The 19777-nt window shown below is 43.9% G+C and overlaps 2 protein-coding genes across 2 annotated transcripts in view; both read left to right on the top strand.

Moving 5' to 3' along the window:
- The window catches only part of T265_02710 (hypothetical protein), a gene marked incomplete at both ends in the record, with an annotated part of 27625 nt that extends 24822 nt beyond the window's left edge, over positions 1-2803 (top strand). The window contains one exon of the mRNA XM_009167025.1: positions 2709-2803. Coding sequence (XP_009165289.1) covers positions 2709-2803 — 95 coding nt within the window. The remainder of the gene's footprint in view (positions 1-2708) is intronic.
- Positions 2804-14095: 11292 nt separating this feature from the next.
- Positions 14096-19777, top strand: part of T265_02709 (hypothetical protein) — a gene marked incomplete at both ends in the record, with an annotated part of 9327 nt that continues 3645 nt past the window's right edge. The window contains one exon of the mRNA XM_009167024.1: positions 14096-14294. Coding sequence (XP_009165288.1) covers positions 14096-14294 — 199 coding nt within the window. The remainder of the gene's footprint in view (positions 14295-19777) is intronic.

Below are 19777 nucleotides of genomic sequence, written 5' to 3'. Positions count from 1 at the left end.
GTCCCCAGAGAGGTCTGTCTGTGCTTTCTAGTGTCACGTATCTCACGTAACTGCTGCGCTGGACTGGGCAAAACACAGCTGCCACCGTCAAGCCAACACCGCATGACAAAGGGGCTTCACAATCATTTCTAGCTCAAGTCAATTACTAGAACAATTTACTTCCACAAATGTGTGATGCAATGCGACTCTTGTGAGACCTTCTTGTGAAAAGACTGAGCCTGGGTTCCGTTCTCGAACTGTCGCATGTATTTTCATGAAATCGAGAACGTTCTAACCTCTGCGCTGCTGCTTACAGACCAGGAGTCTAGGCAACCTGTCGTCATCACCACAGATGACTCACAGAACATTATCGGGATGTGTTGCCATGCCAACTACCTAGTGATGCTTATGAAGACGCGATACCCCTCTTCATGTTTATTGACCAAATCGAAACAAAATTATGATCAGACGGTAAGAGAAGGACTAGTCTTTATGCTTGTGGTGAGGAATTTTCACGAAATAAATTCCTGCCGGCATTTGGCGCTGTACACTGACGGATGAACATTTTGGCACCTGACTAACAAGCGACGGGTTTCAAAGAGAGGCTAAAACACTATTGGTACACAGTTTCAATCTAAGTTTGTAAAGAACATCGGTTTTAGTTGTTATCACAGCTAAAACATCATGTGAAGGGCTCGCGTCTTCCGTCAGCACAGAGTCCGATGTTCAACATGTTTTTCACACGGTTCGCGTCATCTTCCGACCCCGGCAGATATTGTCTTACTACCAAGGATTCGGCATTGCGGGTCCATAGCATTCATAGTCAGTTTAACGGAGCAGTTCATTAGACGCGGTTGTGCGCTCGCGACCATTGATGGATGCCTGATGTCACTGCTAAGTCATAGCTGTGGAACTGGTGCTTAGTGGATATCTCGAAATCAGCCGACCAAAGTCCGTGGAGCCTGGTTACATCTTTTGATCATTCATATAGAACACAATATGGATTAATCTGCCCGCGGGCTTGTTACCAGTGCGTCATGGCCTCAAATCTATTGTGAATCATGAAACCTATGTTTCTGTAAACAAACTTGGGCTTTCCAGATCCACTGAGGAAACCAACTGCTTTGTGGTCGTCGACCAAAATATGTTCACCATGACCGCCATTTCTGCTTCTGTTTTAGGAAGTTGATAGTAGAACGACGAAAGTCGTTAACAATTGCAATCACTTTACTTCATTGTGGGCTTGCGAGCTTCATGGAAACTCTGTTGTCAGAAAATTTCGATGTTCAACATAGTACTCACTACCGGACTGACAGAGAATAGTTTATCGACAGATGTAAGCGGGCGCAGGCGTATTTTGTGGGAGAATTCTAGTCTAATGGCTTTTCAGACGCACTTTGCGCATGTATCGCTCAACGCCTAATTCGACGGTTCCCAACCAGTGTCAACCGGCGGGTGCGTTCCCCGGTGGCTGAACACAAACGACATTACACTCCACATCCTCTAGTTCATCCAGAAAGTAATGTTTGAGAAAATTGTAGGCTCAATTCAGTCTACATCAACAACAATCGGTGTTTCTTCCAGCTTCCGCAGTATGTAGGCCTATCTCCCACGACCATCAACGCATTTCAGTCTCATTTACTCCAGCCCATCACCTGGGCTTTTCCAACTATTTTACGTCAGCTGCAGGACATCATACCACACTATACAAGTTCCTTAAGGGGGTAGGTCTTTCCATCTAATGTCCCGTCGGATGCTTTGGAACTACCCAGAACCACCTGAGACACACAAAAACAGTTGCGAATGTGGTCGAAATTTAGCTCTCAGGACTAGACACTGGAGATGGCTCCACCCACCCGACCACTACTGCCGTGTGGACCCCGCCCGGAAATTCCACTCCTAATGGGTTTATTTCTACGGGGGGAGAGGCAGCAGGCGATTACTCGTACACTGTCATGCGCACCCGTCCTGGTGTGTTCCTACATCTTTATGTCCGCAAAACATGCTATCGATCCTGTCCGTAGTTGAGCTTACTTGTCGTGTACTGTTGGTTTGTCGTTTAGTTTGGTTCACGAATGTATAACCCGAGGTCGCGGTAGGTTGGACTTTTTTCTTCAGAGTAGTATATGGCAGTACAGTAGTAGTTCCATCATGCCAGCCAAAAACAGCACGAACAACACCGGTTGATCATTGCGCAATTGCTTGGCGCGTTTGCTTGTTCAGTGTCTTTCGTTGTTTGTTCAGTTCAGACAAAGTAAATGTGTCGAAAAACTTTAAGCGCGCTCACGAGTTGTGTGCTACGTACAGACATATTTGCATAGTCCTCGCATCTGCCAAAACTATCTACAGTGCCAAGACCAGAAGCATGTGAATAGAACACGCTACGTCATTATCGTCCAGTTCCTCGTCCCCCATGTAGTTTCATTCGTTTCACCACTAATTTGACTACACATGTATACCCATGTACTGGTTCAAACGTTGAATGGTTTAACCAGAGTACGGCCCAATCAGTGAATTTGTCAGAAACAATTCGTCTGCTCACCTGATTATGGGGTACATAACAATCTTAAATTAAGAACTTTGAAGTGTGTGTGGCAACTATGATCAACATGATTGTGTACTTTGTTGGAAGCTTCCATAACTTTTTGTCTTATAAAGCTAACAAGAGGAGTTATTCCCATGAGCCAGGTTGGTTGAATGAATGCAAACTTCGCTTACTGCTATTTCAGCCGAAGCCTATGTTTCGGATTCAAAACACCAGCCTGAGAAAGAATTCCATAATCCATGTGGTCCCTTAACTGTACTGATTCTGAAGTACCGGTGATCTCCCCATTTGTTTTTATATCGTCACTACTTGAACGACATTTTCGTACTTGCCGACAAAACCATCAGCACAACAGATGTACTAAGTAATTTCAATTCAGTCCATACTAATATCAAGGTCACTGTTGAATCAGAGCAGAACGGACAGTTAAGTTTCTTTGATGTCAATGTTAAAAAGAAGACTGACAGGACCATAGAACTCAAGGTCCACAGAAAGCAAACGTGGAAATGCCAGTGAATTCACTTTGATAGCTTCGTTCCGTTGCAAGAAAAACGTAACCTAATTAGATGCCTGACTGGGAGAGCAATGAAAATATGCTCACCCGGCTGCTTAGAAGAGGAACTAAAGTTCTTGGGATGCACATTCCTGCAGAACGGATATCCTGAACGGTTCGTACTCAAGACTATGGAAGCCGTTAAGCCAAAACACACACAATGTTCTGTTGGGAAGAAGGCCGTATACATGAGGCTTCCATTCAAAGGCGACTCGTTTGCTGAACTAACCACCAGAGGGTTTAGAAACTCTGTTGATACGACAAAGTTGGCCGCTAATCTGTGTTTGAGCTTCAACTCCAACCCCACTACCAGATTCCGCTTGAAGGACAAATTGCCACGTTCTACCACGTCCCCCATGTAGTTTCATTCGTTTCACCACTAATTTGACTACACATGTATACCCATGTACTGGTTCAAACGTTGAATGGTTTAACCAGAGTACGGCCCAATCAGTGAATTTGTCAGAAACAATTCGTCTGCTCATCTGATTATGGGGTACATAACAATCTTAAATTAAGAACTTTGAAGTGTGGTGTGTGTGGCTGATCAACATGATTGTGTACTTTGTTGGAAGCTTCCATAACTTTTTGTCTTATAAAGCTAACAAGAGGAGTTATTCCCATGAGCCAGGTTGGTTGAATGAATGCAAACTTCGCTTACTGCTATTTCAACCGAAGCCTATGTTTCGGATTCAAAACACCAGCCTGAGAAAGAATTCCATAATCCATGTGGTCCCTTAACTGTACTGATTCTGAAGTACCGGTGATCTCCCCATTTGTTTTTATATCGTCACTACTTGAACGACATTTTCGTACTTGCCGACAAAACCATCAGCACAACAGATGTACGATTAGTTTCAGTTCAGTCCATACTAATTTCAAGATTACTATCGAATCGGAACAGAACGGACAGTTAAGTTTCCTCGATGTCAATGTTAAAAAGAAGAATGACGAGACATTGAACGCAGGGTTTACAGAAAGCAAACGTGGAAAGGGCATTATATTCACGTCGATAGCTCCGTTCCGTTGCAACAAAAACGCAACCTAATTAGATGCCTGACTGAGAGAGCAATGAAGAGCTCGCCCGACTGGGTAGAAGAGGTGCTAAAGTTCTTGGAACGCCCATTCCTGTAGAACGGATATCCTGAAGGGCTCGTACTCAAGACTATGGAAGCCGTTAAGCCCAAACCTTCCATTCAAAGGTGACTCGGTTGCTGAACTAATCACCAGAAGGCTTAGCAACTCCGTTGATACGACACTTGGTCGCTAATCTATGTTTGAGCTTCAACTCCAGCCCTACTATCAAATTCTGCTTGAAGGATAAATTGCCACGTTCTACCACCAGCTTTTGTGTGTATTCATTTGCATGCTCGTGCAGAGCATCATACTTTGGTCGTAGGACAAGGCATTTGTCGGACAGAATACGAGAACACAATCCCGTATCTCTGAGTGTTAGTGGGAAGAAACCAGGCTCAAGCGCGATTGCATCACATTTCCTTCACCGTCATACACCGGGTATCTCTGAACCGATCACGACTGGTACGATCCAGACTACTATCGACTGCAGAGGCGATTGGAATCCGACTGCTGGGTCCGCAACTTTGCTTCCAAAAGAAACTCGTGGGACCTCTGAACTTGAACTGGCCTACGAAACATCTGGTCCCACATGTCTGTCTGATATTGGCGTCACTTATATGGTTCCGTGACCCATTGATCTATCCCTCATCCAACCCCCCTTACTTTGATTCCTATTTCTCTAAAGTGTATGTAGCCCAGATCTTAACCTTTTCCACGTGATTTCTGCCAGCATATAAATTTGTGATGTATTAGCCAAGAGGAACAATCCCAGTAAACAAGCTTTGTTCGTTACGCTCTTCGTTATCATGACTACCACGGGTATATTCAGCCACATTTGTATTTATCTATAAAATCTAGCACAAAGTTGCACAGTCTGTTACGGTAAAGTGGAAAACTTGTAGACTCGATCGGAAGGAACCGACCGTTTAGACAGCCGGTGGATTTATTACTGGGCAACGTTTCGCTCTCGACCCAAAAATCGTGACTCGCCAACTAAGTAAGTTACCTGGCTGACGTGGTGGAGAACGAATCTTTCAAACGGCAGAGTTAAACAGGGTTGAATATCAGTCAGAAGCTGTTTTTACTTTAGTGTTGATGACTGGTAGTTACTTCCGATGGTTCAGAAGGAAATCGGATCGGGTTATGGGTCTTACTGTCCCGGTTCCGAGCAATTTATTATCATCTATGGGCGAGCGATTGTTAAAACAGTTTGATTGGGAGTTGGGAACATTCCGAGGATTGTGACTGACTTTAGCTATGTACTTTACTTCAATGAAAAGCACATACAAGCGTCGGTTAACTCAGCTGAGCTAGAACCGCTCCAGATGCGCTCGCCAATTCGTCGCCATCAGTCCTATTCACGCTGGGCTACTTCACGTTCTATCACCTCCGCTAACAAACGCTGCGGTGTGAATCTTGGTTCTTGCCGCATAGTTCCAATGATTGCCCCAGTAGTACCGAAATTTTCGCAGTGGCGCTACTGTTGTTTCAGCAAGGTTTACTACAGTAAAGATGCGGTGCATAAAAGAGGTCGATCGAAAAGCACCAACTAGAGAGTAGCTACAAAGTTGCACCAAGAGAGTGGCACTCACTGAATTGAATCAAGCGGTAACTAGGGTGGTTATTGGCCCCAACAGGACCCAGTTGTTCGGAACAGCAGGCACTTCATACACAAGAGAGACATCTGAATTTATAGAGAGAGTGCTGCATACGACCAACACTTAGGTATCATTCAAGAAGGGAAAATTCCTATGCTTGGGATTGGCAGTGTTGAAGGGTGGTCGCCCAGTTGACACGACTGACTGCTGTGTATAGGAAACAAAATTTAGCCACTGCGAGAATGCCGGAATTGATGAGCACATGCGACGGATAAGTTAAATACCAAGAAACAGGGGCGGGTATCCGGCAATAGTCAAAGACTCGACAGTGGCGGCGCGTGCAGAGTGCAATGGACAGATTAGATTTGGAAAATATGGAAGTTTTAAGGCAAGGACCAAAAATCAACAAGCTTTCGCCGGTCGGAGATTTTATTGATTAGTTCTGGACCCATGCTTAGAACTGATAACTTATTCTCCTGGCCTGACAAAGCTTTTGTGTCAAAAGCGAAATTGTGCCCAGTAGCAACTCCCCCAAGTGTTTGGCATACCCCTCCGAAATGACATTCACTCACTTGTTCGATAACACCTCGTCTGGATTTAAGGCTAGTTCACTCCACTTTCTGGCCAAAATTTATTAACTCTGACAATACATAACAAGAACGGTGTGTTGCTCTTAAGAAAAGTGAGACACTGTAGTAATTGGAGACTAGCTACCCAATAATTTCAAAGCAGATGATGCCATTATACGGATACGCGCCACTTGTTCCAACAACAACGTTCTTTTAACTATTATTTTTGTACTTCAAAGCTACACTGATCGATTCTCCAATCAGGGAATTTCTGGCGTTTTTTTGACATCTTTTCTTACTTGTGTTTAGCTCTGTATGGTCACAGCTAAAACTACCCTGGTTTTATCGTAAAAAATATGCACACTGTTCGGTAAATGTTTCAAACCTTTCGAGATGTTGCCATTCGTCTTCAGAACTTCTGTTTCATTGTTAATTCAAATTACGTACGACACTTGCTTGGTGTTTTCACTGGGAGAATTTACTATTCTTCACCATGTGGCCATATTTGACCTCGCTAGTACCCGTTAGATTGTTGATCGAAAAGTGTTCACTCCCGTCTATGACGTGAAAGACTCGCATAATCCTATCATTTGACCTATTTTTCAGCTGGCATCGCTCGCGTTTGTGCGTGCATCCTTTTGCACATGTGTGCAAAGGGCACGAACAAAGGAGTGACGTCAAAACCACCAGGCACAGCCACCAGAAAGTGAAAGTGAACTACACTTTCCCTGCCATTCGACCTTCACTCAACCGCATGCACTGATAGGCACACGACTGCCGTCAGTAGCGAGAGATCACGTGATTCAAACGCTCCAATGTATGCCTACTTGATGAGCGCCGCCAAGACGCCTTAGTTTAGTGCGGTTTTGAAAATGCTAGCGGAGTCTACCGTGCCACATGGGTGTTCCATTGATGAGGTTCACCTAAGCAGACAACCGACAGTATTCGAAGGAATATAACTTTATGTAGGATGGTTGGATATAGGAATGAATGTGTGATAAAATCTAGGCTAGTCTGCAATCGATTGTCTACCTTTTTGCGCACAAAAGATGGTTGGTTTACTTGCCGAGCTTGCTGCTGGAGCGTTAGCCACAGGTTTCATTCTCATAACTATTCCCAAAGTTGGGTCATTCTGTTAGTTTGACCAAGATTCTACCTTTCAGGTGAAGTTAACCTGTACGAAAAAGCTGACAAGCATTGTACAGTAGCTTCATCCTTTTTGGGATTGGATTTCAGCGCATCTTCAGGCGGATTCGAATTCATTTGAACTCGGAAGGATAAGCGGCGTTATATCCTGTTCACGTGCGAGTCACTTGCACTTTTGATCAGACGCTCACGGTCCAAAAGTTTAGTGGTCAACAATTAGCAGAAAGCTTGCGATTTTAAATCGCTATGGCGGTTGGTGAGATGTACACTGACGATGATTTCCAATAAGGATGAATCAGACCTACAATGCTTCGTGACTTCTCATTAAAGGCTGTCTTCATTTACAGAACAAATTGTCAACTAAAAATTCCCCAAACTGTTCACACTGCCAACAACCTAAAGATGATTTCACTAGCTGTAGCTTACGTACAAGTAGCGTACTATACTGGGCCTCTAATAAGGTCAATGAATATTGATCACCAGAGTGATCAAAACTTCCGTTACTCGAGCTTTTCAGAAAAGATTGAACTGACATGTCTGTTTGGACAGGACAGGGGATTGACATCTGCATTCGAAACAACGGGGGAGATGAGCTAAAAGTCACCAGTTGACGACTGAAACCTTGGAAAATGGCTACTACCACGTCGGATATTAAAATTACGTGTTAAAAAGTTAGCATCTTAGCTCCTAAATCGCAGCTGATTTTAGTATTCTGGTGAACGATTCAAGCGCTTTAACTAAGCCAAACAGATAAACAAGTCCAACTACAAACTAACTAGGTTTTCAGCCAGAAAGTGAATGGGATGATGTCAGGAAGATTGATAGGAGCAAGGCACGGTTTCTGTTTTCCCACCAGATTGATATCCACGTTCGGTTGTTCGTTGAGCGTAACCCTTTTATCTCCTTTTTAGAGGGGTCCGGAGAACATAGCAGTGGGATGCGACTGTCAGTCACCTGATTGCATGCGTCAGCCTTCGAATTAACTGGGGTGAAATCTGAAGACGGTGGGTGTCACTTCATTGGTACATCCTCACCAATGCACCGGCTTCCAAACAGCTTCCAGACCTTCGGCTTATTTCCTCGAAAGATGAGATCACATCCGAGAATAAACACAAAGACAGTTAGGTGAGCAAAACGAAGTACTCTGACTCTATTCGACGTCATCTAAAGTGATTCAGAACCCAGGTTCTCACGGGAAGAAGTATGACCTCATCAGAGCTGTATTGTGCCAGCCACCAAATACAGCCAAACTCGGGCATTTGGAAAAATGAATCTACTTGATAACTAGATAGTTCTTAAAACTCCAATAGTCCCCGTTCAGTGGAAGAAAGAGCTCTGTTAGTGCTCTGTCAGTAGGTTGAGTCTTTGTTCCCTCTAAACGATCAAGAACTGATTCACTGGCCACGATGGACTGGTAAGGAGTTTAAATCGACAAGAGTGGCTGAATTGAACGGTAAAAATGATGAGTGTTCTGGTTTTCAAATGCAAGGTGATCATTGGCCAGTTACTTTGAAAGATCGGAGATAAATTACGTACATTCAGCTCCGAAAAACGCAAGTCATGAACAGTTTGGGTCAGTTCTTTTGGTATGCGTCACTAGCATTGAAAAAAAACTCGTTTCTTAGCTGATCTGGTGTTGGCGTGCCTGCCGTTGAGTACGTTTCAGCCGTCTCCTTTTTCTGACGTCGACTGGGGCGCTAGGGCCTCTACCAGCGGTATTCCAGACCAGTCATATATGATGCTTACGGAAGCCTATTGGAATCTTGATGCATCACTGGTTTTTTGTCCAACATAGTGGGAGATCATATAAAGTGATTTGTGGCTCTGTAGGAGCATAATTTTAAAATGCATGCGGTCTTTCTTGGCATACACCCTTCACGATTTTCTGCTGTACACTTTCCGTTCGAATCAGTTCATCCTGTTCTATTTATCATTACCAAAGCTCCACTAGACTACCTTTTTGGATATAATGGGTCTCCGAATTCAGACACGTCTCCGTATCTGGCAACTTCCGTCAAGAACAGGTGAGCTGTGACAATCCTCAGGAGTTCAATAGATCACGCTTCAGATCGGTAACGAGGATACAACTAGCGCCCAGCCATTTTGTGAACCAGCTAACTTTTGCTATTCTTAGGTTTCCACTGATGAGTAGAGCAGTCATTGAGAACATTGGGCAGAACCGCCACCGACCTCATCAATATTTACTCTACGGATGACGCACAGACTATCTTCATATACCAATGATAGTCTTCTTTTTGTCTCCTGGATCCATTTAACTAACTAAACGGAGGTGGTATTTAGCACAAGTGGGACATAACACTTTTGGAGTCCAAGCATATGAAAATCTTTGAGGTATGTTCCGAGGGCTTCCACTGGCGTTTTCAGGCACCAAGCAAGCATGTATGACTCAATAATGCGCTTTCCAAGATCGTTACTGTGTTGACTGACTGAGAGCTACTCCTAAACCCGTAATTCTGCTCATCGTGATCATTCGTTCACGAAAAAGGCATTCTCTGACTGAAGGAACATCGTTATGGAAAAATTGACAATGTCTGGGGGTGTTGGAGTACTGGCCGCACTGCGCTGACACATAAGCAGATATAACGATTCACTAATCGGAAAAAGTCCAAGCCATGGCATTTTTTGACTGTACACGCTTTATCTCACTCAAAGTATTCATGCAGGCTTGAAGCTTCTACCGTAATAAAAACAAGAGTATAGAAGCGAATTGCCTCGTTGAACTGGCTGTGTGTCTCTCTGAACCCAAAGATGAATGCCTAGTTGTAAGAGGAGCAAAGCCGACTTGTGAAACCGATAAAACAGCGAGTGTTTCCGCACCCTCCATGCTGTGAATCGTCCCACAAATAAGTGCAAATGAAACTGTTGAAGAAGAGCAGGAGTTTCAGGTGTTGTGGATCGAAACTTTCCCAAAAAATCCCCGAACGTGTTGTGATAACCACACGTTGCTGACTCATTACAGTCAAAGTCCAATCTGAGCAGCCACGTTCCATTACTCTCCCCACTAGACGTTTTCAATCGAAACTGTATATATATAAATAAACCAGGCCCCATGTTTTAATTACCGCGACGCACCAGTAAATCGCGACGCACCAGTAAATTCAGGATGTGTCGTTTGAAAACTCCATCAGCTGGTGGGACACTCTAAAACCAACAGAACTATGTATATCCGTAATGCACTACTCACAAGGTTGCCGAAAATCCGTCGAAAGCCCACGACCGGTTTCGCCCTTTCTGGGGCTCATCAGGTAAGCGCATCTTCCAAGTTTCCGTCAACCTTATGTTCTACTTGAAACCAAATTGCACGAAATTAGCGAAATACACTTATTCGCAAACTAATTTGGTTTTGGGAAGAGAACTATGGTTCCTAAGTTGTGTTGCTTACTATGGAATAAACGACCTCACACAGGTAGCAATTACAAGTAGAAGTCTGAGGGAGATTTAACTTTTCCTTAGTGCCTAGCTTTCTGGAGTTTACGGCAAACTCACGGGTACAGAGAATCGGATGAAATCAACGCGCCCTAATGGTTATCAATTTACTTTCCCCCAGTGTCTCGAAACAAAAAGAATAAGGAATAATATCTGTTGAAAAATACTCAATTTTACAAATTGTATTTTTACTTATACCAACAGATATTTGTCACCAGTCCGTATTGTGGCTTCGAATATGTTGTCACCTTCTCCACCAAGAACTGGGAAGATCTTTCTTTGCTTGCCAAAAACACTTTTGAAAAATTCGCAGTCTGGGGAACGAATTTTAAACACGAGTGAGGAACACAAATTTTTGACAGGCCTGCCTGAGCTTGTGCAAATTCCCTGGTTCAACTGGTTATTGTCAGCATGGGAGAAGGGGAATATTGTCTGAGCTGGGCTGCTGTTTATGAAAGGCGGAAGCGGTATTCCTGTCATTCTTGACAAACGCGATAGGCCAGCTGCTCCCCGCAGATGACAATAGATTCGGTCGCTGACGCCATCAATTCTGACTGCTGGTTGAATCTGGGCTGTCATTTTCGCAGAAAATTTCTTCGATCCTTGGGAATAAACTACTGTTTGAAAGATTTTCTCAGGGTATTTGTGTACATACTACTGATTATTTTACTAGATACGCTTGTAGACTGAAGAATAATTATTTGCCTGAAGTTTTTGTTATTGATCGTCCTGTCCTTGGGCAAACTGACGAATCTGAAACAAGAGTTCACTGTTTTCTGAAGTTTGCTGGGAACACTTCCACTGCCCACCACTGGCTTCATCGTTCTCGGTGCTCTTCAGGTAGACCTGGTCCTCGATTTTCCGTCAACCTCATCTTTTGTTTGATTACGCATAAACGAGAGATTCAGGTTCAATTCAGTTATTGAGCCTCGCTTTGTTTGCCACGTTAGTTGGTCGTTCAATTACAAAATAAGGTTGAAGGGAACTCGGAGTATACGCTCATCTGATGGGCCCCATTAAGGAGGAAAACCGCTGGCGGCCGATCGAACAGTATTGTGACATCTCAAATATGGTGCCACTTGAAACATGAGACAACCTTTGTGCAGCACATTTAGTTGAGGAACGCCATAGATGAAAGATTTCTTTTAGATTCAGCTCAGTCGCCCGTTAAAACCCAAATTAATCCCCAAGGTCACTGACCCATTCGCGTTCTACTGCGATAGGCGGGTGGAAGTCCCCAAATTTTCACAGTCCACTAGGTACCTTATGTGACCTTGCACATTATAAATGTATTGTCTATCTATTATCTGTGAAAGTGTGACCTGGTAGTCTCTGTCGCTCTCTTCTCAAGACTTGACATAAGTTGGAATCTAGTGGGCTTTCCATTGCCCCGTCTGTTCATATGATTGTCATGGAAACTGAAGAAGCTTCATANATAGACTCTATAATGAAAACGAATCACTTGACTACTTGATCGTTGGGCAAAAATTCACGATCATAAACGTCTCTAACAAACTCCCTACAGGTGATTCTATTTGGGTGAGTTATGTTTCCTTGCTGGGAGCAATAAACAGGTTTGACGGTCTCACACAATCGCGCCCATCTCGCTGGAATAGACCTTTTTGTTCAACAAAGTGACAGAATACCCTTTGTATGGACAGAAGACAATAATACCCCAGTTGGCTGTTCAGTTCTAATAATCTTTGTTAGGTGATTGAGGGGAACCTCTACCGAAAGCCTGATTTTGATTCAAAATCGTTGTATTGTATTTCGTTCTCGACAGTGTCTTGTTTACTCTCATACATGTGGAGTCAAAATACCGTAGAGCGAATTGTCGAAATCTTGGGATTGGGATGGGTTACACACACACACACACACACACGCACACACACTTGTCGGCAGTAGTTCAAGGTCACTTCCCTCGGTGTCTGTGCTGCAGTTCACCCGAAACCCTTATCCTTCCATCAGCCGATTGCCAAAAACTGGGCACCCACATTACGGGCCTATGCGACATAGGATCCTGGTTTTAATAGCTTGGGTGAGATTGATGATGTTTCTGTCGGGAACCGTCTGGGAGAATTCCATGATCGTTTTTCCAGTCCAACGTATTGGAATGCAACCATATTCAGTTCAAGTACACATGATTAAATATAATCGATATTAAGGTTGCGCAGACTGGAATTCAGATTTCAAATTCAGTCCAGGCAACATTTTCCCTCATAGGTACAAGCCGGAATATCTTGTCAGTGTATACAATAACCGATGAGGACAGTATAGTTCGTGGTCTTCCACTGAGATAGATTCCTTCTCTTGAGTGGAGTACCAGTCAGAACAAATTTGGCATGTCCTTGTTTCGGTTTTTAGCGCTTCCTGGTGCGAGTGTCGATCCATATTAAACTCAACATCAGTGAGTAGGAGAACTGGACAAAGTCTTTCACACTCATCCGATATTCACTATCAATCAGGAGATTTACCGATACAGCTCACTATTGACTCAGCTGGCTTGATCGATGCTCCACTGAGTTTCCTCACTCCTCTGTGAGTTAGTTGCTTTTAATCTGCTCCGAGCGACGAATGACCACCACCACCACCAGTCTCATCCCCAAGTCTTGTCCCCATTCGGCTCACATCCACGTCAGTGTTTGAGGCTGGTGAGGTCAGCTTACACACAGATAAAAGCAGTGACAATCCGAGAGTACAATTCAAGGGGCTTTCCCATGGCTACAAGCGCTAAAATATGGCGTCCATCCCCATATCGATGTAGAGCAGGATTGAAGAACTGACTTATCCAAAATCCGTCTGCTGTGATAATTGTGTGCCTACGACAAGCCTCGAACGGCCATAACTCTCAGTCTCGCGCTAGGTCTTCTCTGCGCCTTCCCATAAAAGATCACTGGTGCGCATAGCTCAAAGGGCACTATGTACGTCCTTCAATACCGATAGCTTATCCGGTGGCAGACAGCTTTGATGCATGCATTGAAAGGCTGCATTGTGCGCATTCTCACAAGCCCACTGAGAAACATTGTGACTGAGGTACTGAATATCCTGTGGATCGGCCAACAAGGCGTATGACAAACCTGAACAATGATGGACTTCTGAACGAGACGTGTCCCCGCTCGTCGGAAAACACTGTTGGTGGGGTTGTAGGCGATGCTAGAACCAATAACACATAAATAACGCTATGGATCGAGCCAAGCGATCTGAGCCAGATGTTGAGTCTGTCCGGGTTAACTTGACTCGGTTGGGTCAAAGTTCTAATATTAATTTATACGTTGGTTCATTCGTTATTGATATGACCCGAATTGTGGACGACAAGGACGCTCGAAGTAAGACCATCATGCTTAAGAACATCATAAACGACAGATTCAGCTGGAAAACAGGTGAGTCTTGTCTCAAAACCAAATTGATACACAAATGCGCGTATTTGTCGAAGCCTCTAATCTTCCTCTATCGCTGTCCAGGATTGTTAGGCAGAGTACAGCTCCAGAAAGATTTCACTTCAGCACGTCTGGTGTCTCCTCAGTGTGCGCTCTATCCGCCAGTGATAAAGAAAATGGGACTGATGTACCTCACTCGACCCGTCAATGATTGGTAATCACAAACGGGAAGGCTGCAACGTGTATATCGAATACAGATCATTGCGGACACTGCGCCACTCCTCAGCATACAACATAGTGACTGTAAATCCGCTATAAAACTATTGAAACTTGAATGTCCCATGTTGAACGGGAAATTGAAAAAAATGAATAAAAAACGGAGTCTCTTTTGAGTTGCTCGTTTTTTCCTAGAAGACTCACTTCTGCTTAGAATATCCGAAGCTAATATGATTCAGACTATGCTCTAGCGAGTTCACCTCACTTGGAGGCCGACTCGGATGGAAACTGTGTCGCCTCTGATCGCTTAGGATGACGAAAACGAGCCATATTGTCAATATCCAAACTTCTCTCAACTGGTAATTAACTAAGCATACCTAAACACCACAGAAGCATCTAATTTCAATGCGAAAACAACAATTCACGCATCTACCCCTCCAGACTGTGCGGTCACCCGATCTGAATTGCGTATGTCGATTTAAGCCCCACCTAAAACGCTAGCTTCCTACACTACTAGTAGATAAGCGTTATATCTGCTGATTCGTCAATCTGTGATATCTGCTGCTGACCTGCTCCAGGGCCTAGTTCCCGGAAAAAAGACTCACAGAAGGGAACACAACAGCTATATTCCGAACAAGCAAGTGCGAGAGCAAAAGTTACAACGGCCCCACGCTGTTTAAAGGGGACATTCTGACATTGATCCAGGCTGTCTGATAGGACTTAGTGAACACCCATCAACATCGATCGTGCCTCTATGAAATGCCTGAACGCTGACCACATTTGGTATGCTTCTGTGGCGTGCATGAACACTCATCAGCTTTTGCTTAATTGATTGAATGATTGACTGGCCTGGATGCATGCCAGCTTTCCTCTTGAGATTTTGGTGGAGCAGTAGGTTCCGGGCGTTCTGAGGTTACTTTCAGGAATCTGACCTACCTGGTATTAAGGATCTGTCAGTGTTGTGGAATGTAGGTAGCTCGAGTGCGCTGATTACTTGTTGGTCTGTTCGCTGAGGTTGGCAGTCGGATTGCAAACGTTCGAGCACCAGTTGAGGTGACATTGCACTGACGATGTTAATTTGGATCTTTGGATCGTTGTAATATACAGAACTGGTTTCGGCAAAAAGCTTTGCGATATGCATATTCGGAGTGTTGCGTTGTATTTTATTTGCATAAAACAAACATCTGGAACAAGTGAAAATCATTTTTTCCAAGACCGGTTGGTTGACTACTAACGCATGAAGGCAAATTATTGAAGACAAATTCCTTCACATACCTTGAAGGAAATGATCCATGGGACTTCGTCAGGACGCGTCCAGACATGGAAAAAGTAAATGTGCAGAGAATGACGCATCCCCAAGGTCATCATCGGTACGACACGTCCGGAAAGCAGATGCGTTGACGGGACTCACCATACACGGCTCAGGAACTTGGGACCAGTAGAGTGGGGCTGAAAGTGTTCACGGCCGGAACACCGCTGTACAAACGAACAGGTGAACGACCATATTTGGCCATTTAGTCATCCTATATATGTACGCGGAAGCTCTGTATGTTTTGTCCTGACAATACAGCCGGCCGATAGATGGCCACTCACGATATAACAGGCTTGAATTCGGACTAGCGAAGGGCCTTGTCTCGAGGATCTACCGGATTTCAATATCTCTTGATCTCTTTCGATCTCCTTGAAGCCAGACAGAACTGGTTATGTTTGTTCCTAACAACTTTGGAATTACTCGGCGTTGCTATAGGTGCTTGTATGTTCAGATTTCTAGGAACATATGGGTCAGTACACAGACTTCCGGAAAAAACCGCGGCGAAGTTAAGTGGTACCATGGTGGAACTGAGAGTCACTGGCAAGCCGCATTGAATATGCTTCAGTTTCTACCCCAGAATCCACTGTTTTTTTTTTCGATTTTTACTGTCCCAAAGACAACTTGAAAATGTCTTCCTAGCAAGAGCCAACTTTCAGAGGAGTAACGTAAAGTTGTTGCAAAGTTGGTATAAATAACACCGAACGGATTGCCGATTGAAGTGAAATGATCTCGGTTGCCCGAGTTCTTCAAGCAAAGCCCACACACTCTGTCCGCCTCGCAATCAGCGCCAAAGGAAGGGAAACCCATACAAGCCACACTCACACTTTGGTCTGATGTACGCTAATAGGCCTCACTTGTCTCTCCGGAGACACTATCCCAAGATGTTTTGACCGTATCGTTGTAGAACAGGAGCGCGTTTGTAATCGATTCTGTCTTGAAAGACCAGTTTCCTGGCCCCCTCATGGTGTGACTTCGCCCAATGAAGCTGATAATTGCTGGCGAAAAGACACTATCGGAAAATGAAAAAATGCCAAGTCACTTTTATTCATGACGATTTCGGTCCTATCCTCATCTGTCTTTTTTACTTGCTACACTTTCTACATGTTTTAATGTGTCTAAGGCTCTTCACTCTGTTGATGATGAAATATTTGGAACCCCTTTGTGCTGAGACTGTACACATAATTTCTCCTCTTCCCTTCAAGAAAGCCTCTAAAACACGGACTCAACACGAAGAAGTATCCCTTCAGCCCTGATAACTCTTTTACTTACTTTGAAATTAAATGCTTTCTTCAACATATCACGTCTTTCGTTACTTGAGGGTGTATCGGGTAAATTGGCTACACTACAATAGACAGCAGATGGCTTGCTCATTTTATTCCCACTAATCAATAAACGGGAATTTTCAAATCGACACCCGGCACTGATCAGGTCGGTTAGTCATGAGAATTCTTACGGACTGATCCCCTGACTACCCTAGAACTCTATCAGCCTGATAAATTACTAACTTGGCCCGACAAAGCAAAATTGTAGCCAGCACACATCCATTGTTTGCTTACCAAACCTCCATGAAACGGCCCCCCAAAATTTCCAGCCCAGTTGACTTGGCAGTGTGGCTCTTTCGTGAACTAGTCTGTATGGCAACCTAAAAGTCGCGAATGACGAATGTGCCACGTTACCGTTTTTATGGACTGAAAGCCTTAGAAGGTTCGGTCTTGAAGCCAAATGGATCACCATCTTTGTTGTCAGTTCTGTGTATGAAATGTAGGGTATAACTCCTGAACAACTTGTTACTTACAAACTTGACGCATAGGGCATTACCTTTACCCTGAGATTTTTCTGATGAACTTGTCCTGCGTTGTTCACAAACGCCTACTGACGATAGTATTCTACACAAACTTGTATGTGGTCAAACAGACATTAGAAGACGCATGATTTACCGTAGTTTTGGACCACTGAGGAGCGCCCATCGTTTTCGGTCACTTTGGGAATACTGTGTAGAGCCTTACTTCACCGTATCGGGTGACGGAGAATGGCACAATAAATATAGTAATTTAGAAAACTTAGTACATTCAGAAATTTCTAGATTAAGGCTTATTCTCGGTCCATAAACTCCTCCTAAATAGATCAAATTCTCGGCTAATGTCTAGTATCGTTCAACTGCGACACTCATCCGGCGCCGTGTCACCTGAAAGAAGCAGGAAGGCTGCGTTACTGCCGGGTTGCCCAAACCTAGAGACAGGCGGTCGAGATACAGGGGTTTGGTTTGAATCATGGACCACTCTTAACCGAAGAGCCATCTTGAACTTGAACCCTATCCGGTACCGTAGTTTGTAGCTTCTTCTCTGCCCTTCTGTCGCTTCTAAATTTCGGTGAACAGAATTTACACTATCCTCCAACATGTCATAGTGCGTGCGATTTGTAAAATCAGACAAAAAACCTTCTGAACCTAATGGAATCACCCGAAAATCACCATTCGGAAGGTTACCAACCTCTCAGATTCAAGTAGTTCCAGCGTTACGTCGCCAAAATTTATGAAATAAAGACCTCGAACTTTTCCGCTAGGATTTGTACCTTGAGTGGCACATTTGACATGATAAATGAGTGACTTCAGACAATTGATCACATGTGGTTTCTCGGCACATTGGAACTCAGGCGATGGTATCAAATCCTTGATACAGTGTTGTGTAACCCAGAAAAAAACTAATGAATTGGTTTCACTCATTAGGTTGAGTTGTTTTGGGAATGTACTACGCACATTCAACAACTGTCCAACAATGAAAGCATGGCTTTCCATTTGAAAACCTCGAATAACAAACCGTATACAACACACATAACCGTTGACGTCAACCTTACTTGAGCTGAATTAGTAGTATAAGCCCAGTTCTCCAGTCTATTGCTGACAGTAGCCACATGAATGTTGCGAGAGGTGTTGCAAGATTCTTAGTATTTAGTCCTAATGCGGTTCTTCCGTTTGTTGCTAGGATGATAAGAGGTGACTGTCTGATCTAATGAAGTAGAGTGCGTTAACGCATGTGATTGTTTAGGCTGAAAGAGTTAGGTCATTCGCATCAACTGTGAGCAGTGGCGACGAGACAAAACGAACAGTTATTTCGCGACTACATCGACAACAAACGAGTCGGAGGAAGAGTAATTCAGCAAGATGAGTGAAAGTTCCAACTGAGAAGTTGTCAGTCGGGGAGCCAGTGAGCACGTGACCACACGATATCGTTCCCGAGATTGGAGGATAAGCGGTGTTATGTCCTATCTAAATGAGGAGTAATCACAATGCTCATCGGCCCTTCGTGGCCGAACGCCATGTGATCAAACTAGGTGAGAGGTCGTGGGTTCGAAACGCCCTGCAGTTTCTTGAGAAGGGCAATGTTAATGACTCCCAAGAAGTATGAAGCAGCTGTACAGTGCCTCCACACTTTTCGGTACAGATCGGCTTCACTTACATTATGGAATCTCAAGTAAAAGTACAAAAAACTGGTTGAGTTTAAGCTGAGTTTTGAAGGCTATGATTTCAAGAACTTCTCGCCGAACTACTGACGGAAGTAGCAAAATTTTCGGTACTAGAGTTTTGGAAACCAATTAGCGAGATTGATATTCGCACGTATTTGCAAGAGATCGGCCTTTCCTGTTAACGGTTGGTGAACGTCTTTCAAATTACTCTAATCTTTTGTATTTGTACTTTTAGTTATTGTTTCTTTTTCCGCAAGACGCGGAATGTCGTGCTAGCGAGGTCGAAACGATGCGGCTGACAGCTCAGATGCATTAGATGCAATTACGCGAGGGATTAGTTAGGATTTTACAAAGATGCAGTAACCCATGTATATATATATATACATGAAAATAGTTACGTTAAAAGTAGCTACAGTAACAACTTTGACAACAATGCTTAGCAGCTGTTGGAGTGACCTACATCCTGGACGTCTGGATCAGATCACGTGCTGCGCGC

The sequence above is a fragment of the Opisthorchis viverrini genome, assembly GCF_000715545.1.
Source record: "Opisthorchis viverrini unplaced genomic scaffold opera_v5_35, whole genome shotgun sequence".
NCBI lineage: Eukaryota > Metazoa > Platyhelminthes > Trematoda > Opisthorchiida > Opisthorchiidae > Opisthorchis > Opisthorchis viverrini.
Note: the sequence above shows the minus strand (reverse complement) of the source record. Positions and strands in the feature narration are given on the sequence as shown.